Source organism: Galleria mellonella, unplaced genomic scaffold (assembly GCF_026898425.1).
Source record: "Galleria mellonella isolate WM207_F2 unplaced genomic scaffold, CSIRO_AGI_GalMel_v1 utg312, whole genome shotgun sequence".
In the NCBI taxonomy this organism is placed as follows: Eukaryota; Metazoa; Arthropoda; class Insecta; order Lepidoptera; family Pyralidae; genus Galleria; species Galleria mellonella.
The window spans coordinates 7,304,164-7,326,794 of record NW_026442074.1 but is presented as its reverse complement, the minus strand read 5'-3'; the positions used below and the strand labels follow the sequence as shown (position 1 = coordinate 7,326,794).

The following is a 22,631-nucleotide window of genomic DNA, read 5'->3' as shown; positions in this document are numbered from 1 at the left end:
GAGTGTTCGGATTTAACACTTATTTAAGGTAGCATAGCGAGGTTTGTTTCTCTGAAAAGACGATGTAGTTTAGTCAGTTTAGAGTCGCGACCGTGACCTTAAAATGACGTCTTTTAAAGTCGCAAACGTCACAATACTACCTGGGTTGCGACAGTAATTTACACTGGTTAACTTACCCTTTATAACCCAAAACCCACATATTTACATCCCAATACCATATTTACATGATAGTAATAATTATAAATTGATAACCCAATAAGCTATCATGCAGCTGAGAAATCTCTTGCACCGGTGATAATTTTATTATTTAGAAATTTTAACATATTATTAGATAAACAAGCGGCTTAAATCAAGCGTATCAATGTTGTTTGTGAAATTGATTGAGTTTGACTACGTCACTTCATACGCTTAATTCATAATTTTTTCTTCTGTAAATTTGGATACAGTATTTCTTCATAACATACTTTACATTTTAAATCATTAAGTAAATATGTAAAGTGTTCTGTGTTGTAACGTCAATTGTTTTCTGTGAGTAATCTATTTTTCTAATCGATTGTTTCTGCTAGGTATTGTTTTGTAATTCGTTGGAGGGATCAGAGAATTCATAAGTCAAAGATCTATCAGCTATCGTGACCAATTGTAGTAGAATTCTTGATGAAGAATATAATAAAAAATTAACTGAAGATAGTGGCTTTGGTATTGTTATTACAAGAAAATAAATGCAACCGGTATTTACCTCACTCGACGTCTTGGCTAAATTGCATTGGTGATGAGTTTACTGTAAGCGTCAGTAATGTCTTCACATCTCACCATTAATTTGTTTTTAATTCAAGTAGTGAGATTAATATTCATACTATTAACGATCATGCGACACATTTTTAATTTTTGTATACTGTATACGTTAAAGATGGTTTTTTTGAACGTATAGTACGAGATTATCTTCGCCAATTTATTTACTTATTTATTTAAACTTTATTGACCAATGAAATGTGACATAAAGGCAGATTTAATGCAAAATAAATTGATTCTGTTAATTATTTGCAATCGAGGATTTATTACCTTCTTATAATCTAATATTATTTTATTGTAATTGAAGTAGTTGCTGCAGCAGTGCAAAATCTTTTATTAAACTACTTTATCAATAAAGCTGGTAAATTTTGCACTTGATAAAAGAAACATTAACTTTTTAAAAATGATTTTTTCTAATTTACAATTAACTTTTCTTATTATTATATAATTATTTAAAAAATATTGAGTTAGTGATATGAATTGTGTTTCATAATAATCAAACTATTTATTTAAATGCCAAAACTTTATTTAGGAACCAAATAAAATTATACAAACCCCGCAATCTACTTAAAAAAACTAAATCCTTGGACACGGTAACATTTTTTGACTAAGAAATCGCATACAATGCTATTAATTACAACACATTATTTATTTTTGGTTTTTGAACAACTAGGTACTATTCAAGTATCCTAAAATAACAAAATATAAATATATTTAAAAAAAATGCCTCAACCGAAAAAAGTCTTTTCTATCAATTTAATAGAAAAGATTATTTTCCTATCTTTGTAATACGTAATGATAAAAATTATAATTTTATGACATAATTTCCATTCAATCATCTTTATTTCTATAAGTCTATAAAAGAGATAAGCAATCTTAAATTCAGCACAATCATTCCTCGTACTTAAAGTAGCATGCTATTTTATTGTTAGATTTCTCCAGCATTTTGGAAAATATCATTACATCAGGATTACTCAACATTATCATAATCAAAATCTACTGACATATTCCTCTTTATATTATAATTAGGCCACATCTCAGTTTTGAGACAATAATACCTATAGTGTCTACAGAGATCTTAATGCAAGACCTTATGTACATCTTTGGTATTGAAATTTATGGCATGCATTATAGAAGTTTTAAAGTTATTGTAGCATTTATTAACAGCAAAGATTAAGATATTGTCTATTGTTCAATGAATAATACAATACAAAAGTTTGCTTTTATTGAAATTACTTTATAATAATCGATTATTCATCAAACAGTAGACTATGAAAGATTGTGTATTAGAAAAAATATAGAAAGAGAGAATTATATAGTGTATAAAGCATAAATTATTGTTTCTTGTACTTTCTGATCATAATTCTGCGACTATTTTCCAGGCTCCTCTTACTCAACCAGGTCATTAGATCTTCAGATATGGCTTTAACACAATCACTCCCAAAGGTCAAGAGCGAATGGCTGAAGTAACCATTAGTCATTTTAGTGGTACCGACCAAACTGAGAGCTGATTTAACGTAATTCTTTGCATTGGGAGCGAAGAAAGAAGTTCTGCGGATTTTACTCATATTGGTCGCGACGAATCCAGGGTTGACGCATTGTACTATGATACCTTTGTTACTATATTCGGCTGACAGACCTTCTGAGAACTTTGCAACAAACGCCTGTAAAGAAGTAACAGCTGTAATTAAAGAGCCCTACAAGATTTTTTACTGTTCCTTGCACAGAAATGATGGTGTAATTATGATGGTGAACATTTAATTTTTCATCATGAGTAGTGTGATAAGATTTCAGTTTAGAACTCATCACCTACAAGGTAAAATGTAATAACTGGATTGGAATCAAATAATGTCCTTTGGACGTCTTTTCGATATGATCTTGATTTGATTACAAATCGATTGCATCAAAAGCAATTCCGCTGAGTATTTGAAATTCAAACCAAACAAACCCGCGGATTTGCCTGTTAAATTAGGATATGACTATCAATGTAGCCAATTTCATTGGATCAGCTTAGTCATTTATGCGTGATTGAGTAACAAATGTATACGGTGACTCTTGCCGCATAGGAGATGCACAGAAACCTTGGCACGCGCTGTACGCGGTCAGTGTGTAGAGAAACTCATTCGGCCTATGGTTCCAAACTTAATGCATTCCTTTATTTTCTACAATATATACCTATTACTGTACATAATATAACACCATATAGAATGTGTAAAAAATAATATTACAATTGACAGCCTTACCTTAGAAGCAGCGTAAACTGTTAGTAATGCAGCTGGCAACTCAAAGGAGCCAGAACCAACGTTTATAACAATACCCTTGCCTCTCTTCACCATGTCAGGTAATACTAGGGCTGTCACACGGACCATAGATACGATGTTCACATTTATCAGATTCGATATAATGTTATGCCTGAAAAAATGTAAGTCATATTAGATATAGATATCATAATTATAGATATATACAGTATGGGGGAAAAGAAATGTAAATAATAACCAAACAATAAGGTTCTAACCACTTCATTACTAGTTATCCCTACACCGAACCTAGAAGGACCACGCGGTTCGCCCTTAAAACCATTATATTTTATTGTTGTTCAATTTGATACGATGGGCCAACCAACCTGCTTTCAGATTCACTTGTCATCTCTTATTGGTTCTATTAGGAGCCTAATCATTTAGTGAAGCCTGACCACTTGATGACTTTATCAATCTATAAATACTGGGAGTCGCACGCACACTGATTGTAGCGGAATTAAACAACATACATCTAATTATTTTAATCAAAAAACCATTTTTATTTAGTGAAAATGTTTCGTTTAACTGAATTCTTATCATCCTTCGAAGGGAGTGTTCTACCAGAAAAACTGACTATACCGAAGAAACATGTAACAGCCGTTAACTGTCTACTGCTAAATATAGCCTCTCTTATAAAGGGGGTTTTGCCAATAGTTGCCACGCTTAGCAGGCGGGTTGGCAATCGCAGTTTAGTCTTTGGTGATATTTTAAGAGGAACGCCTTAGTCGCCTCTTACGACACTTACGGGAAAAAAGGGATGGCCTATTCTATGCCGAAACTACACGGCGAAATATATTCAATAGAATGGGTTAATTCTTAGGTTTACGTAACGCTAATGATTCTGATATTATCCTATAAATAAAAACTAAAATTTTATTCATTTGTGTTGCTTTTCCTGGGAATTTGAATGATACACGTATATAGTTAACAGTTGCAATTAATAAATCGTTACCAAGTGTCTAATTATAAAATAGTAGGTATATGTTTTAGGGAAGTTCTCACAAGTTCCACGTAAAGCCACAGCGCTTTCTTCCAGTATGTAATATATTTTGGTTATATATAATATATTCATAACATATACGTGTATTTGCTAATATTATTTACGCATGAAGTATGGTGTGCATAAAAAATTACTGTAATAAATAAATAAAACAAACAGAGTTTCGTGCCTCCAATCAAAATGTTTATAATTACTATTCTCCATCCAAGGTTACCTGGAAGAGATCGCTCTTAGTGATAAGGCCCATTATTTTCTCAATGTAATATTTTATCTTAATTGTATGTATTATTTGTTTTATAAATTTACTAATGTACTCCTTTGGAGAAAACAATAAAGAGTATCCATCTATCTATAATAATTATTATTCATTTTATGCATAGTAATATACTTTTATAATTATTAAAATATCCTTAACAGCATTTAGCAACTTTTAAAGGTTTCCAAGTTTTTCTTTATTAATTCGTAATTATCTAATTCTCTCCTAAATAGAAAAAATCATAATTTTCTCTGTAGAAGACACTAATTTATTCATTACTAGCTGTATCCCGTGGCTTTATCCGCTTTAATCAATATCTAATGTATCCTATATTTTAAATTAGGATATAATCTACCCGTGCACCAAATTTAATTCAAATCCATTTATTAATATTTGCGTGAAAGAGAAACAAACATCCATCCAATCATCGTTACGAATTTTTGAATTTATAATATTAATAGGATTAGGAGAATATTTCAGAAAGATTGAATTATATTTTTATAAAATAATATAACTGTTATATTGCAAGACAAATCAACAATAAAAAGAATTACTTATTGCATACATTGTATTATTTCTAAAATTTGTAACATGTTTCGTTAATTTGATTTATCATTGTTTTACACCAATGAATTGAAGGTCTTTTTTTAAATAAAATGCCTAATCAACTGATATGTTAAATGAAACATTTCAATTAAACGTTGCTATTTTATTCGATGTTATATATCATTGCAAGAAATATCCTAAGTAGTAAAATGGACCAAAAAGGCATTAAAATTATGATATATATATTTTAAATCGTTAGGGATCAAAAATATTTTAAAATTATGTTACCAATATATTTTGTTTACCGGACACAAGTCCATTGTAATTACAAGTTTATTTATGTTCAAAGTGTAATGCTACAGAGGACTCCTCACAACTATGGGCACCATTAGGCGAGATTAGCCATTAGTGGGAATGTCAGGAGCGGTAATTATATTAATTTTGGGGACACAGTAAAGTTCACGGATTACGAAACTGAGTAGGGCTCAACAAATGTTTATATATATAGATCTGTTTTAAGTAAACGCGAATAAAGTTAAGCAAGCTGTATAATCGTCAGCAGTAATGAGAAATCGCGGCAAAGCTAGCGTAATATTTATGATGATTACATTTAGAGTAGCTGATAGTGATTGCCTAAATTAAACTTGTAAGAAAGACTAATATTACTAATGTAATATTTAGTAATTATTTATCAAATACTATAAACCGTCATAATACTATATTAGCTGTGTAGGTATCAATATAGAATGGGTCACCCCTTCCTTTCCCGTGGATATCGTAAGAGGCGACTAAGGGAGCTTATGGTGGAGGGATGGGCAGCAGCGTCTCTTTTAAAACGTCACCAAAAGCCAAACTCCGGTTGCCAAACCACCTGCTAAGTGTGGCAACTACTGGCAAAACCCCTTTTATGGGGGAAGCTATGTTCAGCACTGGACAGTTAATGACTGGTACGACAAATACATAAACAGAAGAAGTATATAGTCAATTTTTATAGAATTCTATAAAAATGTAAGCAAATTTTGTTAAATTCATAATAGAAACACTGTAATCTGTAAATGAGAATGATAAGAGTTCGAAATTTCCAATCATTTGATCGATATTTTATATCTATTGCTATTGGATATAAGTAATTTGGACTTTCATTAATTAGTAGATTATTGTTTGTTTATATTTTCAATATTTTCTACGTTTTTATATTTACCTCTGTATGGTTTTTACCTTTGAACATTCTAGGTATAATTTTCTTTCGGCTTCTGAAAGAATGACTCTAAGAGATCTATCTATAGGACAAGTCCGCCATTGAATATTAAATCTTTTAATGTGTCCAATGTAAATTATGTATAATAAAGATTTTACAATACAATACAAGATTCTACTGAATGAGACTAAATTCTGTATTAATCAAAGTACGATAAATCCATATACCAAGTTCAATTTAAATTCGTTTAGCCATTTACGCATAATTGAATAACAAATATGCTAACTCGATAGAAATTTTCACATATTACATTAGTATAAATACAATTAGTATGACATTGTTTTTGTCTTGTCACTCATAATATTATGTTATAACGAATTAAAATAAAAAAGTTTGGTAGGTGCGTAGTGTAATCTCAGCATAGAGTGGACCACTCCTTCCTTTTCCGTGGGTGTCGTAAGAGGCAACTAAGGAAACTTCAAGGTCAACAGCGTCTCTTTTTAAACATCACCTAAGCTTAACTGCAGTTGCCAATCCGCCTGCCAAGCGTGGCAACTAAACACAAAAAAGCGCAATAATAGGAGGCCCGTGGTCAGCAGAATACAGTTAACGGCTGATATGATGACGATGAATCAAAAAATAAATAGTATATATATATATATATATATATATATATATATATATATATATATATATATATATATATATATATATATATATATATATATATATATATATATATATATATATATATATATATACTAATATCCTAATAATAAAATATATAAATGAATGCGACATTGAACAGTTATGGAAGCTGTCTCATATCAGTGAAGATTCAGACACTTTCAAATTTGAGAGCGACTGCATTCCACGTTCATACAAATTTTCAGCACCAGGTGTATATAGACAGGCTCCTGCTTAAAATATGAGCTGAATTGAAATATCCGTATCGACACCTTTATGCAGAGGTTCTAAAACCCATTTTATTTTCTGTTTATTTTGAAAACAGAATATTCTCTATAGCAGCCTTTCCCAAAGTAGGCGATAACACCCCCTTGTGGGCACTGCAGGCCTAAAGGTGGGTGGCAAGAGACCCAGAAAAAAATGGGGGCGTTGTGTAGAAGCATGTGGGGGTGACTTGTTGATCTTGAAGTAATAGTGGTTTTTAAGTAGGTAATAAAATGAGGACGCTAAAAAATAATTTATTCTCAAAGTGGGCAGTAGATAAAATAAGTTTGGGAACCCCTGCGCTATAGTGAGACTGAATATTTTCCAAAAGAACGGTTTTCAAAAAATTACATAAAGTTGTAAAACTTTTATATTAACTTGACAGCTACAAACAACGTGTAACCTTTCATCTAGAAAGGTTAAAAATGTTCATATTTCATTATACGTTCCATTTCATTCGTAGAATACTCCTTTAAAAATATTTTTAATGATTTCTAATTCATCCAATACATGGGCTTTGTTTCCGGGTTCAAACTTACATATTAAATGAAATTGTTCTAATGAGAGTGATAATGTGCAACTTTATAAATGCTATTTAGTTACTTTATGCTATTTAGTTTAGATACTTCAACACTTCTCAATTTTTTTCTAGACCTCTATGTTTCTAGCGTTCACAAGTTGCGTTATTATCTACTTTGAGGACCAGTGCTTTTATAGAACAGATATTTCTGAACTCTTATATAACAAGCAGTGATTTTATAGTATCTGGCTTTTCTATGAATGTAACTACATTTGATGAAATAATAATATTTTTGTTCTAGATTGTAAAGATTTCTTTGTATCGAAGAACAAAGACAAAGAAAAGGTATATTTTACTCCGTAAAAAGTCGACTTCACCAACACACACACGCACACGCATACAAGGATAAATAACGAAAAGTTTCCTAGTGACTTGCTATCTTATTACGAGACACAGACTAAAGAAAATAACGGAGATATTACTTGTATAAACCATGTACCGAAATGAAATGAAATGAAATTATATACGAAAGAAATCCTTATTACAAAACGAAGTTCCTTATCGAGTCCTGTATAATCTATGGTTTAATTTATTACACGTATATAGATATAAATAGCAAATTCATACCAATCAGGCAATTCCAGGAAATATTCTGGATAAATATAAGACACGCCAACATTATTCACAAGAACTCCGATTTCGAGGTCTTTAATCTGGTTGGATAAAGTTTCATAAATTTCCACTCCTTGACTAAAATCGATTTGTACTATCTTTGTTTGTACTTTAAAGTCTTTCTCTGTAACAAAAATTAAATATTAATATTTCTTCAGAGTCGCCAACGCGTACATGGCAACCCTAGTGTCTATAGGCTACAGTGACAATTTACCATCAGACGGGGTATATGTTTTTTGACATCTTCGTGGTATAAAAAAAAAGAAAAATAAATGTGGCTATAAGATAAATAATTGAAAATCTGAATCTAAGGAAACAGTAGATTGTTATTAGTTGTAGGAATACTTAGTATAATTACCAGCAATATACCCTGCCAGGTTGATATTCCCCTCTGGAAACCATCGTGTTTATTCTAAATTCGTCACAGGTGCCAGCTTCATCACTTCATCCTCACCTATTTTTCTGGTACTTTGTCAGTATACACCAATAGGGTATTTTAGTTTTCATGTATTAAAAAATAACTCGGAAAAATACAGTCACGGTTTAAAGGTCAAACGATCGTAAGCGTCTGGTGACACAAAGTCAACACGCACTCTTAAATTGACAAGAATTACTAGAATAAAAACTACTATTAAAAAGTACTCAATGTAGATATTCCAATACGTTCCATAAAAATGAACAATAGAAGAAGAGTTGCCCAAAGAGAAGTCTTAACTGAACCATCGCTGCCGAAATTACGGTAACTCGTAACTCCAGCATTATGGCGAAGAGTCAGAACTCCGTGGAGTTCTAGCTGGTAAGAGTCCGGTAGTATCTACTTGTCTTCCTCAGGACGAGTATGTTTTTTGTTCTTTATGATGGATTTTCCGATGTATATAAAGAACTATTATAAAATAAGTATACATATTTGATAAATGACGAATTACCCCTTTATCATTGTCAGAAATTTATACCCCAACAAAATGTAAAGTACATTTTGTAAGCATCGACACACAAAGTACACCAGTGTCACTTCTATCTAGATTATTTATTATTATAGATTAACTGTATCTGAAAATTTTAAGTATTCACCTATTTCCTCCGCTGTTGCATTCAATTTATCCAACGATCGACTGACTAGAATTACATCACAACCATGCGCCGCCAGCTGGAGACAAAATAAAACTTCTTATTATGTTATTTGGTTAGCAATAGTTACTGTCTACGTAGACAGAGTTTATTAGCGTAATCAGCATTAATATCATTTTACTTTACAATTAGACACACACACACACACACACACGCATACATATAATAAATACAACGTTGTATCAATTTACAAAAATTCTTTGAATTAAATTTCATACTATATAATTAAGATTTTGTTCCACAAAAAACTGATTTCAATTGTGGCAAAACCGAACTGATTTAGATAATATTCCTTTGACATAAATTTTTAAATATATCCTTTTAGATAATAATAAAAAAAAAATTATACAACTTAGAATGGCAAACAATCTGACGGCCCATCTGATGGAAAGTGGTAACCGTCGCCTATAGATATGAGCAGTACCCTGGAAATAACAGAGTATACTGTTTCGCTCATGATACCTCCCATGCGTTGCCATTCCTGAGGACTCAGATGTAATTCCTCTGTACCCTGTACATTCACGCCATATCCCACCCTTCAAACCGAAACACAGCCATGCAAACACAACTGCTTTATGGTTGAAACACGAATGGGACAGAGGTACCCAAGCAAACGACTTTTGTACAAAGTCTGGTAAAACTCAAATGGTTTATAATTCACGGAGTTACTTATGAGCTAACAAACAAAAAGAAAGTACAATCGAATTCAGAATCTCCTTCTTTTGAAGTAAGATTCAAAATATATACCCCGTTTCTTTCTTTATGTAAATTAAACTAATATAATAGGTAATAACGAGGATTAGGTCCCATTGCTAGCAATATAATCTGTCAGGTCGACTTGCGCGCGGTATTACGTAAAAACTATCGTTTACTTTCCTGGTAAATTCATCACGGCGTGTCAACTGACCCGGTTTCATTGCCTATCACTTCTTATCTCTCTAGTGTAAAATAATAGCGCAGGTGGTATTGCCATTCCATTTTAATTCATAAAAAAAATATATTAAATAAATTAGTTTTAAAACGCTGCCAGATTTAACACTTTTATTTTTAATCGACTTCAAAAAAGGTTCTCAATTCACTTGTTTTTTTCGTTACCTCAGAACATTGTCGTTTATAAACAAATTTGGAAAATTATTATTTTTTTATTTCAAAGAATACACTTTTAGATTAGTCCCATAAAGTTTCATCAAATTAAACTAACTGGTTTTGTCACGATGAAGTTGGTGTTTTTTTTTTATGAAACAGAATCTGCTAGTTTATTGAAATGTTTAATTATATATACATAATTAAATATTCCAATAAACCACTTAATGTTCTCCAATGTGCCACAGATCTAGGTAATAGTAGATTAACATACCTGTCTAGCATACTCTTTGCCGATTCCATCTGTGCTGCCTGTCACCACTGAAACAAAATATAAATAATTGAAAAAAAAAACTTATACATTTTGCATTTATAATAAAATATTTACTTATTGTAAACCTTACAAATTTATTTTTGTTATTTGCCATTGGAGGGGGAGGGGAAAGAAGCGGTTGCCAATAGTCGCCACACTTGGCAGTCGGGTTGGCAACTGAAATTAGGCTATGCGATGTTTATTTTAGCTTTGGAACGTTTAGATGGAGTGATGCTCTCAAACACATTGCAGGGTTGTATCAATCTGTGGATGCAGGTGGTTCGGGATCGTTCTTTATGGCAGTCTACGGGGACGGTCTATTTTCAACGGTATACAGTTAATGGTAGAAAAGAATTAATTAATAACTAATTATTATACAATATGAATGTGAGTTCGTTTGTTTGTTACCTGTTTGCACCTAAACGGCTCAACCAGTCATCATTATATACATGTAGTATTTAGAATAGTATAATACAATAATAGACGACCCCCCACTAGATGAAGTGACGACCTGAAATTCATTGCAGGGAGTCAGCGGATACAGGGACCCCCCTGTATCTACTATTATTTTAATTTCGGCATTAGCTATTAATACAGCTATTATTTAATTATTAATATAGTTGGGTAAATCTAAAAAAAAGTAAGAATATATTTATAAAATTATTAGTCTTAACATGTATAAAACACCATAATGGTTCCTTCGTACTTTTTGGTACGGAACCCTAATATTGTAAATAGTAGAAATGATCCTACTGTCTATTTGGTGTATATATTCAAAGGATTATTGTGCATTGCACTGCATCCACTTAGCCAATCCAACCAGACAGTCATACACATATATACCAATAGAGCTAAATTGACAATTTATGCTGAAGCATAATTTGCATTGATATCTGCAAGTCAGCACCATCAAATGCAAATGTTCCTTATATTGCATTATGTGTGTGAAAGCGTGTCAATATATTTATGCATATTAAATATGATACTTAATTGCAATATTAAGGAAAAGTATACATAAGTTGATGCACAAAAAACTGTTAGGTTGACTGGAAGAAATCTCTTTAGATAGATTGATAATTTATTTACATTGCTCGCTATATAATAGATAAGTTCGCCTTTGCTAACATTGTTATTAACTTAATGTTGTTACTTTATATATTTACATATATATAATCCTAGGAAAACGAATATTATTACAATATAATAGTAACATTAACAAAATAAATAAAATCAATGAAGTGTAAATTCATAACGAAATGTTCCTAATACATGCAAGCTGTAAAACTTTTGAATTTCGAATTTGAAATCGTTTGAATAAATAAATTTGGTCACAAAGTCGAATTATTTATTCTCTCAAGAAATACGGTTGCTATAATAGTGACGGAATTATTATGAGAAATGGGAGTTAAAGCCTATCGCCATATAAATACACATGGATTTCGGAGGCTTCTTCTTCAGACAGATAAGTCAGTTTAGGTTTAACCTAGATATTCAGGATAGCAATCATATAGAAGTTTAGTGTACACACTCCACGCGGATAAAGTCGCGGGTGCAACTAAATAGTTATAAGTAATGACTACGCGGATTGTTGGACTTTCTCAGCAAATTCTGTAGCTGATAAATTAAATCATAGCAGAAACAACTTTGTTACAATAGCTTAAGTCGTATTTTCCCTTGAATTTGCCACACGTGAAGGTGAAAGCTATTTACAGAGTAATGTTGTATTACCGTTGGTTATGGCAAAATAAATGAAACTTTATGGCCTTTGAAATAACGTTTGTTTCTATATGATACGATACTTTGTTGTGAATATGTGTCGCTGACCAGTTTTGACCATGAGCGAATAGATGACGAATGCATGTAAAATGATACTTCATTATTATAATTTATGTATCTAATTCTCTTTTATAATTTTTGAACAACTTTCATTAGAAGAAGATATTCAATTCGTTTGTTTTTTTTGTTGCTATGTTATTTTTTTATGTAGGTAATTGCGTTGATTACCTGCATCATTAAATCTGAACCGTTATAATATTACGATTTTAATAGCTTTTGTGACGATGTTTTTTCAAATTTTTACAGAGCAAAAATCTTCATATTTCTAATGAAAATCCTGTATGGAGGGGAGGAATTGTTAGTAATGCGGATTACTAGTCCTATTGCAAGTAATATACCCTATCAGGTTGAACTCCACGTGGTCGCTTCTGGAAAGCATCGTACTGAATTGTAGGTATATTTATCACGATGGGCTAACTGACCTGTATTTATCCTCACCTTCATCTCTCACTGGTGCCTTGTCAGCATATGTCGTTAGCGCAAGCGGGATTACCATTCCATTATTATCCATTTTAGGCGTCCATTATTACGAATCAAAGTCCAGCTGCAGGTACAAAATACTGCGTTTTAAACTTTAATATCATAAATCTAATGTGTCTACGAAATATCTCGTCATTCATTGCTGTATTTCGTATTCACGATTGAAGTTACTTTTTTATGTAGCAAACAGTATTACTGAATGTGTCTAATTTATTTTCATTATTTTCAAATAACCAAATATTATCAGAATAATGGTAGTTTAAAATTTACGGTTAGATATTAATTAAACGCTGTAACCCACATCAGAAATCTGAAACCAATTTGTATAGACACAAACCCGAAATTTTAACATACAAACACTACATATTTTAAAACAATTTATGTACTCTGATAAATAAATTCGCTTTCTGCTAAGTACTGGTTAAAATATAGTGACATCGATTAAAATTCCAACAAAATTCACGTAGATCTTAAGTACGGCATGGCATTTCAGTAATTTCATTATCTTGAAAACTTAAATTTTTGCTCATAATTACAGCAATAATTTTGTCATTTTCACTCTTTTTTTTTAATTACTTAGTAACATTACTTACATAAAGTTAGAGTTAGTAAAGGCAAAGATATTCGTAAAGAAGATTATATTATATATGTATATTTTTAACTTATAGACCTCTTGGCTTTATAGCAATTGTCTTGCACCTAACGTCAAACTCAAATCCGCGAGTTTACATGGCATTTTTTCTTTTATATTCGACTAAGAGAAGTTATTTGTCTGTCTCTCTTATAAGCTTTTAATTAAGTAGCTATATTACGTGGCAACATATGAAGGCTACCATGAACGTTATAGTATATTCTATGCGGGAGGAAAGGGATTGTTAGTAATGGGGTCTAATTGACCCATTGCTAGCAATACACCCTATCAGGTCGAGCTCCACGTGGTTCCCCCTAGAAATCATCATGATTAATTCTAGTAGAATTCATCATGATGAGCTAATTGACCTGCTTTCATGGTCATCTATCATTCGTCACTGGTGCCCCGCCAGCGTATACCGATAGCGCAGGCGGGGTTACTATTACATTATCACCCATTAAAAAAAATATATTCTATGCTGTTCAAGTCTATAAGCGACTATCACTTTCCAGCAGAGGTAAAGAGGTTTCTTCGGGGACGGCAAAGGGCGTGTAATACTCCTAGTATTGCAAGCATTCATAGGCTGCGGTAACCGGTTACAATCAGGTGGGCCATCATTTTCTTTGCCTTTATAAATATCATAAACAAAAATTTTAAGTTTTCCGCTCAAAATTTGCAATCTATTATTAATTACTTGCTGACCGTCTGATTGTGCCAAAATTTAGCATACTTATAAAAATATAATTTCTTTTTAAATAAGTAATATTATTAAAGTATTATTATTATGCAAGTTTGGTCAAAACCAAACTTGCATAATAATAATATGTTGTATATAATATATCAAAATGCAATATTATGGTACCATAGAATTGTTCTGACGATGAAGACGTAGGGTAGCTATGGAAACTTATAAACTACCCATGATGAATGCGTCTTTTTAGGGTTACGTACCTCCTAAGGAAAAACCTCTTAAGGGTTCGCCTTATAGGATTACTTCGTTATCCATCCGTACATCTGTCAAGACCCTTTTCCATAGATATCAAGTTAAAATTAACATCATATACTGGGATCTGTAACCTCTCACAGCAGTGAAAAAAATCAAGCTTCTAAATCAACGCAATCAATAGATATGGCCGTTTATATTCTATTTATATTGCATATTTTGACATTCGCAAAGAGAATCAATCCTATAGGGTACTTCCCGTTGACCTAGAATCATTAAATTTAGCAAGACGCAATGTCATGGACCACAAGTAAAGTAAAAAATTCGAAAATCGTAAATTTGTAGTTATTTCACAAAAAAAACTTGATAATTTTGTACAGAACCCCCGTTGCACGAGTCCGACTTGCACTTGACTGGCTTTTTATTTCTGTATTAATATAGTACAGTTAAATAAACGAAGAAAAAAAAAAACAAATAATCAAATACGGGTTCTCTGACGAATAAATCCGGCTCGGGCTCCACAATCTTGGATAAATCCGACAGGGGCGGTTAAAACGTCATTAAAAAAAAAGTAAGAGGATCACAATTTGCTTGCATGTTTATCAACATACATCTAACATTCACAAGTTTTTATTTATTTTATTTTTAATGTAATAATATAAATAATAATGGTACATACGGCGAAATTAATACCTTACGGCATTTTTATTTCAATTATAAGGTATTTAATTGCCACTTGTTCCGTATGGCCAGTATAATGAAAATTTACTAGAATAAATAGTATACTTTATCACGGATAATATAATACTGTATTAGACTATATGTTTTTTTATCTTAAATAGAAATTCATCCAGTAAGCTATAGTCTGTCAAACGACTTCATATTGTAACCCCATTTGTTAACACGAAGTACAAAAAATCCTAACACACTCTTCAATCAGAAGACACTAGGATCTGTGTTAAGTGAATCTAACTTCATTTAACTTAGCTCGCTTAGCTTAGCGAATAGTCAACAATGCAAGATTGCAAGCTAAGCAAAGCTATGTAAACTGAACTATCTGGGTTCACAATGAAAATTACCCATAGTAACCACACCATATATACTAATGTGTATATGGTGTGGGTATGGTGTGTGTATATATACTATAGAAATTAATAAAAATATAAACAAACGAATAAGTGACCCTATCATAAGACAGTCTGCTAATGTCCAATAGTAGAACAAATAAAAACTTTTTTTTATACAACTTAGAATGGCAAACAAGCTGACGGCCCACCTGATGGAAAGTGGTAACCGTCGCCTATAGACATGAGCAGTATCATGGAAATAACAGAGTATACTGTTTTGCCCATGATACCCCCCCCCCCATGCGTTGCCATTCTTGAGGACTTAGGTGTTATTCCTCTGTACCCAGTAAATTTACGCCATATCCCACCCTTCAAACCGAAACACAGTCATGCAAACACAACTGGTTCACGGTTGAAACACGAATGGGACAGAGGTACCCAAGCAATCGACTTTTGTACAAAGTCTCCCTCTGTGTAATTGACTGAATGTTTTGATTTGTTACCACCTACATTTAAAGAGTGTTTATTCCAACAAAACGTAGTAATTTTTTTACTAAGTTCTGTTAGAAGGAATTATAGTAACAAATTTATTTCGTTGAAACTTTATTTAATCTACATAATTACGTGAAGATATATATATAAAAAATATTAAATAATTATTTGTATGTGTATGATCTGTAAATAACTGCTAAAAAATGTTAACTTCGGTTGACATACAGTTGACCTTGACTTTTCAACTGTAATAAGATTAATAATACGACAATAATGGACAACAATTACACGATACTGAATGATGATAACCAGTTTATTAATTTGTGAAAAATATATTTTAAAATTTTTAAAGTGCATCTTAATTTATACCGCTTGACCTCTCATATTAAAATAATCGGTCGACAGATAATGATCCCAATGCCTTTGAAAGGAAAGACAAATAAAATATTGAAATAATATTCACGTAGTATTTTTTTTAATCATGGTAAATTGCCTTAATGTAAATAAGGATATCCGCAGAAGAACCAAAGTGATCGATATTATTCAAATTAATGGCTTCCAAAACAGATTACAGGTCGTTCAGAATATATTGCTAACTCTAGTTTTTATGCGCATATCAGCATCTTGGATTCAATAATGCAGTGATATAATATTCCAAGTAAAGTTTTGAATTCAATAAAGGAGTCATACTTCATATCTATCTCTACCCATAGCATGACGAGTGAGGTTGGAGCCTCCTAATAATGACTAGCAGTGCTAATCTCAAAAATTGTCGTTAATAATATTGTAAAGCATTATTGAATGAAAAAATGTGGCGTGTTGAAATCGTCAACTGATCTCTTTCATTATTGAAGATGGGACATTTTGTTCTCACTAATAAATATAATAGTTTCATGATAATTAATAAATTTTTATAAGCAGAATAAACTGTCATTTGGTCTCCCAGAAATTCAGAATAGACCTACAAAAGCAACCTAATAACCACTGTAGGGATCAATAATATTTAAATGTGGTTAATCCTAGGCACTGCTTTGGAACATTACTCAGAGTTGTCTATTATAGAATGTTAAAACCTGTAGAGAATGCAAAATCACCACCAGCGAGTAACAAATACAGGTCACCAAAACATGTATTTGTTACTCGCTTATTGCTAGCTACTTAGTACGCATGTTTCAGAAGTAGAAAACCTACTTAACTAGATCACTCTAGAAGTAGTCTATTCAATAATTTTAATGGCATATAAAGATAAAATATACACTAGATTTTAGGTTAGACTTTTTTGTTTGTGTGCTAGTTTCTGTATGATGCAAAAAACATACAAACAGACAGAAAAAACTATATTCAAAAAATATATTGTTTTGCAAATTTACAATTTCATTATATCTATAGTATAAAAAAAAATAAAGAACTATGAAAGCAGAAACTACGAAGGAACTATTTTATATTTAATATTGATTTATTATAAGGAAATTATTTTAATGTCAAAGTTGATTTTACATCACAATACATCACTAAAGTGATTCCGCTTTCCCTTAAGTAGAATCAAGAACACTGTTACTGTAATTAAAGCGAAATATTTATTTTCATCAGGAAATACTGTAGCTATGGTACATACACGTATAGTGACATGTACAGTAACAGTTGATAACAAAAACTATATAATTAAGCCGGAAATGCAGGAACTGAATAGAAATTTTAAACAAGATTTTTGTAATTAGTTCATAGGTTATTGTTGAGAGTACAAGCCATTATTATTTTTTTTTTAAATGCTAACCTAGTTTTATGCTTTTATTAATATAAATTCTGATTAGGAAAAAAATAAAGCATTTTATATCAAATGACCAATTTAAATAATCATTAATGGTCCTTCGAGTCGGATTACAACCAACGATCTATAGAGAAAATACAGTAATTATTACTAAGATTGATGAAATATTATTGCTCATCTCAACTGTACTACTGTTCACTAAAATATTTTTTATATTAATTTTTAAAATAAAAATAATTGAACACTTACGTAGATGCATGCCTAAATATATTCAAAATTATGAAAATTTTAATAAATTTTGTGTTTTCTGTCATTGTTTAAAAAGTTTTTCTATAGATGTGAAATATGGTTAAGGATTTTTTTCTTTTATTTTGCAGTCATTAATGTTTATATAAGACGTTAGGAATATTTAGTTATAGATTAAGAGATACGAAATATAATTATTTGCCATACGAAAAATGGGCAATATACACAAGGAAACATTACCTCAATATCTAAAATTGAAATATTTATCTTTTAGTAGACTAACAACTACGAGTATATGTATCGTAAAAAAACTTAGCAACAGAAATTTATTCTTTCATTTTGTTGTAGAATAAAAACACCACAAGATTTAACATATTATGGTTATTTATGTCATAATTTCGATTTTATTGTGTCGTCTTGAAAATAGTCTTTGAACCTTAATAGCCACTATTCTTTTAGCATCATCATCGTCATACCAGCATTTAACTGTCCATTGCTGAATATAAGCCACCCATTTGGAGGATTTTGCCAGTAGATATCACGCTTGACAGGCGGATTGGTAACCGTAGGTAGGCTTTAAAGATGTATTAAGAGGGACGATGATGCCCATCCCTCTACCTACTTTACTGGCCTCTTAGGACAACCACGGGAAAGAAAGGGGTGGCCTAATTTTTGCCGGGACTACATGGTCATTTATTATCATGACCAAAGAATTAGTTAACTTTTGATAGATCATACATACATACAACAAATGTAGCAATCAAGTCATGTTTAAGAACTTTTTTCACCAGATTCACAAGACGGAGACATTGTACGAAAGTCGTTTGCTTAGTACCTCTGTCCCATTCATGTTGGGATATGGCAGTGAATTTATAGGATATAGAGGAATAACACATGAGTCCTCAGGAATGGCAACGCATGGGAGGTATCATAGGCGAAACAGTATAGTCTGTTATGTCCATGGTACTGCACATGTCTATAGTCGACGGTTACCTCTTTCCATCAGGTGGGTCATCAGCTTGTTTGCCAGTCTAAGTTGAATAAAAAAAATTAAATCGAAGGAGCGAAGAAAATAGCAATGAAATGTGAATTTTATTAGTGGTTTATTTGAAAAGCAATTAGCTAAATCAAATTAGGAAATGGCCTCGTTATCTATATACCTAATTGTTGTTGCAATCAGTCGAATGGCCTATTCAGCGTTCCACAAAACTGAAATTATTCGGTACCTACTCACTTATACAAACATTTTCGAACATGATGACACATGATTTTTTCAACTAACCGTTTTATAAAAATAATATAAATATACATATTTTATAAAAAAAAAAGTGACGACGCAAGATGCATTGACAAGAAGATTCATAGACAGATATCATGTTCTTTTTGCAACTAAGATAGACAAACGAGTTAAAGATCCACCCGACGGAAAGTGGCAAAGTGGTAACCATCATCTATAGACCTGAATATTACCATGGATATAAAAGAGTATACGAGTATGTATCGCTTATGTTACCATTCACGTGTTCTTGGAACTAAGGTGTTATGCTTTTGTACCCTTTAATTACATTGTCATATCCCACCCTTTAAACGGAAACAGCTATGCAGACATAACTGTTACATGGCAGAAACACGACTTTTGTACAAAGTCTCCGTCTAGTAAATTAATGGAATTGATATTAATATTAATACATTGAAAATTATATAGCATTTTGGACGAAAATAATTATTTTATCAGTACGAAGTTATATGCCGTGGAAAGAATGTCAGATGGAAAAATATAGAAAACAGATAAACAATGTGAAAGTAGAAGAATGCAAATGGACAAGAGCTGGATTAATCTCAAGCGATCAGAGAGACGTTGGATTACTGATGAAAGAATAAAGTCTCCGGAACTGACGGAATATGAGTTATGAAAGTGAATAAAGCAAGGGTATTAGAACAGTTTTATTTTCACTTATGCTTTCGGTTCTCTCTGTTTACACCATAAACAACTTGACGTAATAAATATTTATAAAAATCACATAAAAGTTACATTTATATTTTATAAATAACTAGCGATCCTCCGTACGGGAAGATACATTAGAAAGACAAATTATTATTTTATACATATTAGATTTAATAGATATTTTTTTAATAGCTAGGATTAATTTATTGAAATTTTCGTAGAGAGAGCCTTTGTTCAAAAGTCACTTGCTTGTGTACCTCCGTCTCATTTGTGTATCTCCCGTGAAGCAGTTGTGTTTGCATGTCTGTATTTCAGTATGACAGTGAATTTACAAGGTACAAAGGAATAGCACTTGAGTCCTAAGAAATGGCAACGAATGGAGATCCCCCATCATGGGCGAAACAGTATACTCTGTTACGTCCATGGTATTGTCTATGTCTAAAAGCAACGGTTACAGCTTGCCATCGGATGAGTCGTCAGCTTGTTTGCCATTCTAAGTTAATAGAACGGCAAACATAAAAAAAGAAATTTAGATTTTTTTTAAATAATATATAGTCGATGTTACTTGCTAAGAATGTAGCTTTCTAAAGATGAAACAATATTTACAATAGGTTGTATAGTTTTCGATTTTATCTATTACAAATAAACATATAAAAAAATCAACTCTTTCCTCTTTATTACATGTTTCAGTATCGTTTAAATAAGCCGACAGACATTGTTCTATAAAAAAATTGTTTGTAAATAAAAAAAAAAGTTATTACGTTTTTCCGGGGAATTTTTACAATTTCCTCTTCATAGGAACATTCCTAAGACTTAAAAAAATTAGTCTAATTATAATTTTCCAAAAGTTCTCAAATATCGCGTTGAGAAAGAAGTTTAGTGATTCGTTTTTATTTAAGTAACAGACAAAGTATACCTATTTACTTGTTGATTGTATCATTATATACAGATTATCGATATTTGTCAATAAATAACACATATTTTATAGTAAGGTGTCGTCAATATATTACTTATGGTATCTAATCTTTTTTTGCCTACCTCCTTATCATTATATATCGCGATATGCTTAGACAAATACACATTACTATTTTTACAGATGTCAATATTATTTGAATATTGAATATAATTCTAAAATCAGATAGATCTTCTTACGTTTTGGTAAAATTATACATTCTTATAGGAATCTTTATTTAATACTATCTTTTATTAAGACTTCGTCACGTGACTAGGATATGACCGGTATAAAAAAGCTTATAACCTTCTCCATCCAATATAGTACACGCTTACAAAATATTATAATAATTGGTTAAGTCAATAAGATGCTAACAAATAATAAACAAAGTAACAAAATCACTTTCATATTTATAATACTAGTAAGGGCTAATAAGAATACAAAGCAAAATAATTATATTTCTTACACGTATTTACGTACGGGTATTCTGAATACCTACCTACCCGCAAACTTTTAAAAAGCTATTTACATAATTTCTTTAAAATATGTGGATGCATCTGTCTACCACATAAGGCATAACAGTCGTGAGCATATTACTATTATTTTATATCGGATAGTTGTGTTATAATATTTATGATATATATTATTTTTAAATTAACAAGACTGGACATTTAATCAAAGTGTAAAAAATATGAGAAAGTTAAGCTTAACTGGTTATGGCGCTGCTAGAAATACTTTGCCACGAAATGAAAGTAAAAGTAAAATCTTAACATTATACTTACCTAATTATGGAGACGATGCATTCACGGTATAAATATTTTTTTTTGTAGTATCATATAAGAAAAATGTTGTTTATTTAATTGTATTAAAATATAAAATTATATAATTATTTAAATACTCACTTGCCCATTTCCCCTGCGATTTGAAGTCAATTCGATTTACCGCTGGCCCGATTATAAAAACATACAACACTTTCCATATCTTCAACACAATATATAACAATAATAATACAGATAACGCTATGCCTAATTTTTCTAATGGCGTAAATGCAGCCATTTTTTATTTAATAATTAATAAATAAAAAAGAGAGGTTATACGCTACGTGAGAGCGCGTTTCACCGTTTGACATTAATCGCGCATGCGTACTGCGAACTGAGTACTAAAACTACAACGCTTCAATGTGACGGCCGAAGAAAGTCGCATCGGCCGGCGAATGAATTACAAACGAGGTCACAATCGAGTGAACGATAACGCGAACGGAGCCCGAATAAAAATGTTTTGATATAGGTAGAGGAGCATGGCGATAAATTGATAAGAAACGAAGTACGTAAATATTTCACATGTCCGCTAACGTCTGGGCTTCGTCTTTTTAGTTTTGTGAAGGACTAGCGACAGGTTCTTATTCGCATAGGATTTTTTTTTAAATGAAATACTATTCATAATACTGGATGATAATATAGCTTTTTTTTTTTAAGTTTATCCATTAAATTTTTTTTTTCTGTTCAATGTCAGTTTTTT

General features: G+C 31.4%; 1 protein-coding gene across 1 annotated transcript; it reads right to left on the bottom strand.

Moving 5' to 3' along the window:
- Positions 1 to 1,293: 1,293 nt before the first annotated feature.
- On the bottom strand, positions 1,294 to 22,381 carry LOC113513252 (very-long-chain 3-oxoacyl-CoA reductase-A). Its single transcript, XM_052895965.1, has 6 exons — positions 22,016 to 22,381; positions 10,715 to 10,761; positions 9,301 to 9,376; positions 8,185 to 8,353; positions 3,033 to 3,201; positions 1,294 to 2,453 (listed from the first exon to the last, which is right to left on the bottom strand). Exons 1-6 carry the CDS (start codon positions 22,167 to 22,169, stop codon positions 2,124 to 2,126), a joined length of 945 nt encoding a protein of 314 aa, XP_052751925.1. The 5' UTR covers positions 22,170 to 22,381; the 3' UTR covers positions 1,294 to 2,123.
- Positions 22,382 to 22,631: the final 250 nt, after the last annotated feature.

Excerpts from the sequence above, each read along its gene's own strand:
- LOC113513252 (XM_052895965.1), bottom strand. The coding sequence starts at position 22,169 with ATGGCTGCATTTACGCCATTAGAAAAATTAGGCATAGCGTTATCTGTA. Across the intron at positions 10,762-22,015 it reads ATCGCAGGGGAAATGGGCAA|TGGTGACAGGCAGCACAGAT; the intron begins GTGAGTATTTAA and ends ATTTTGTTTCAG. Across the intron at positions 9,377-10,714 it reads GCAAAGAGTATGCTAGACAG|CTGGCGGCGCATGGTTGTGA; the intron begins GTATGTTAATCT and ends TTTTGTCTCCAG.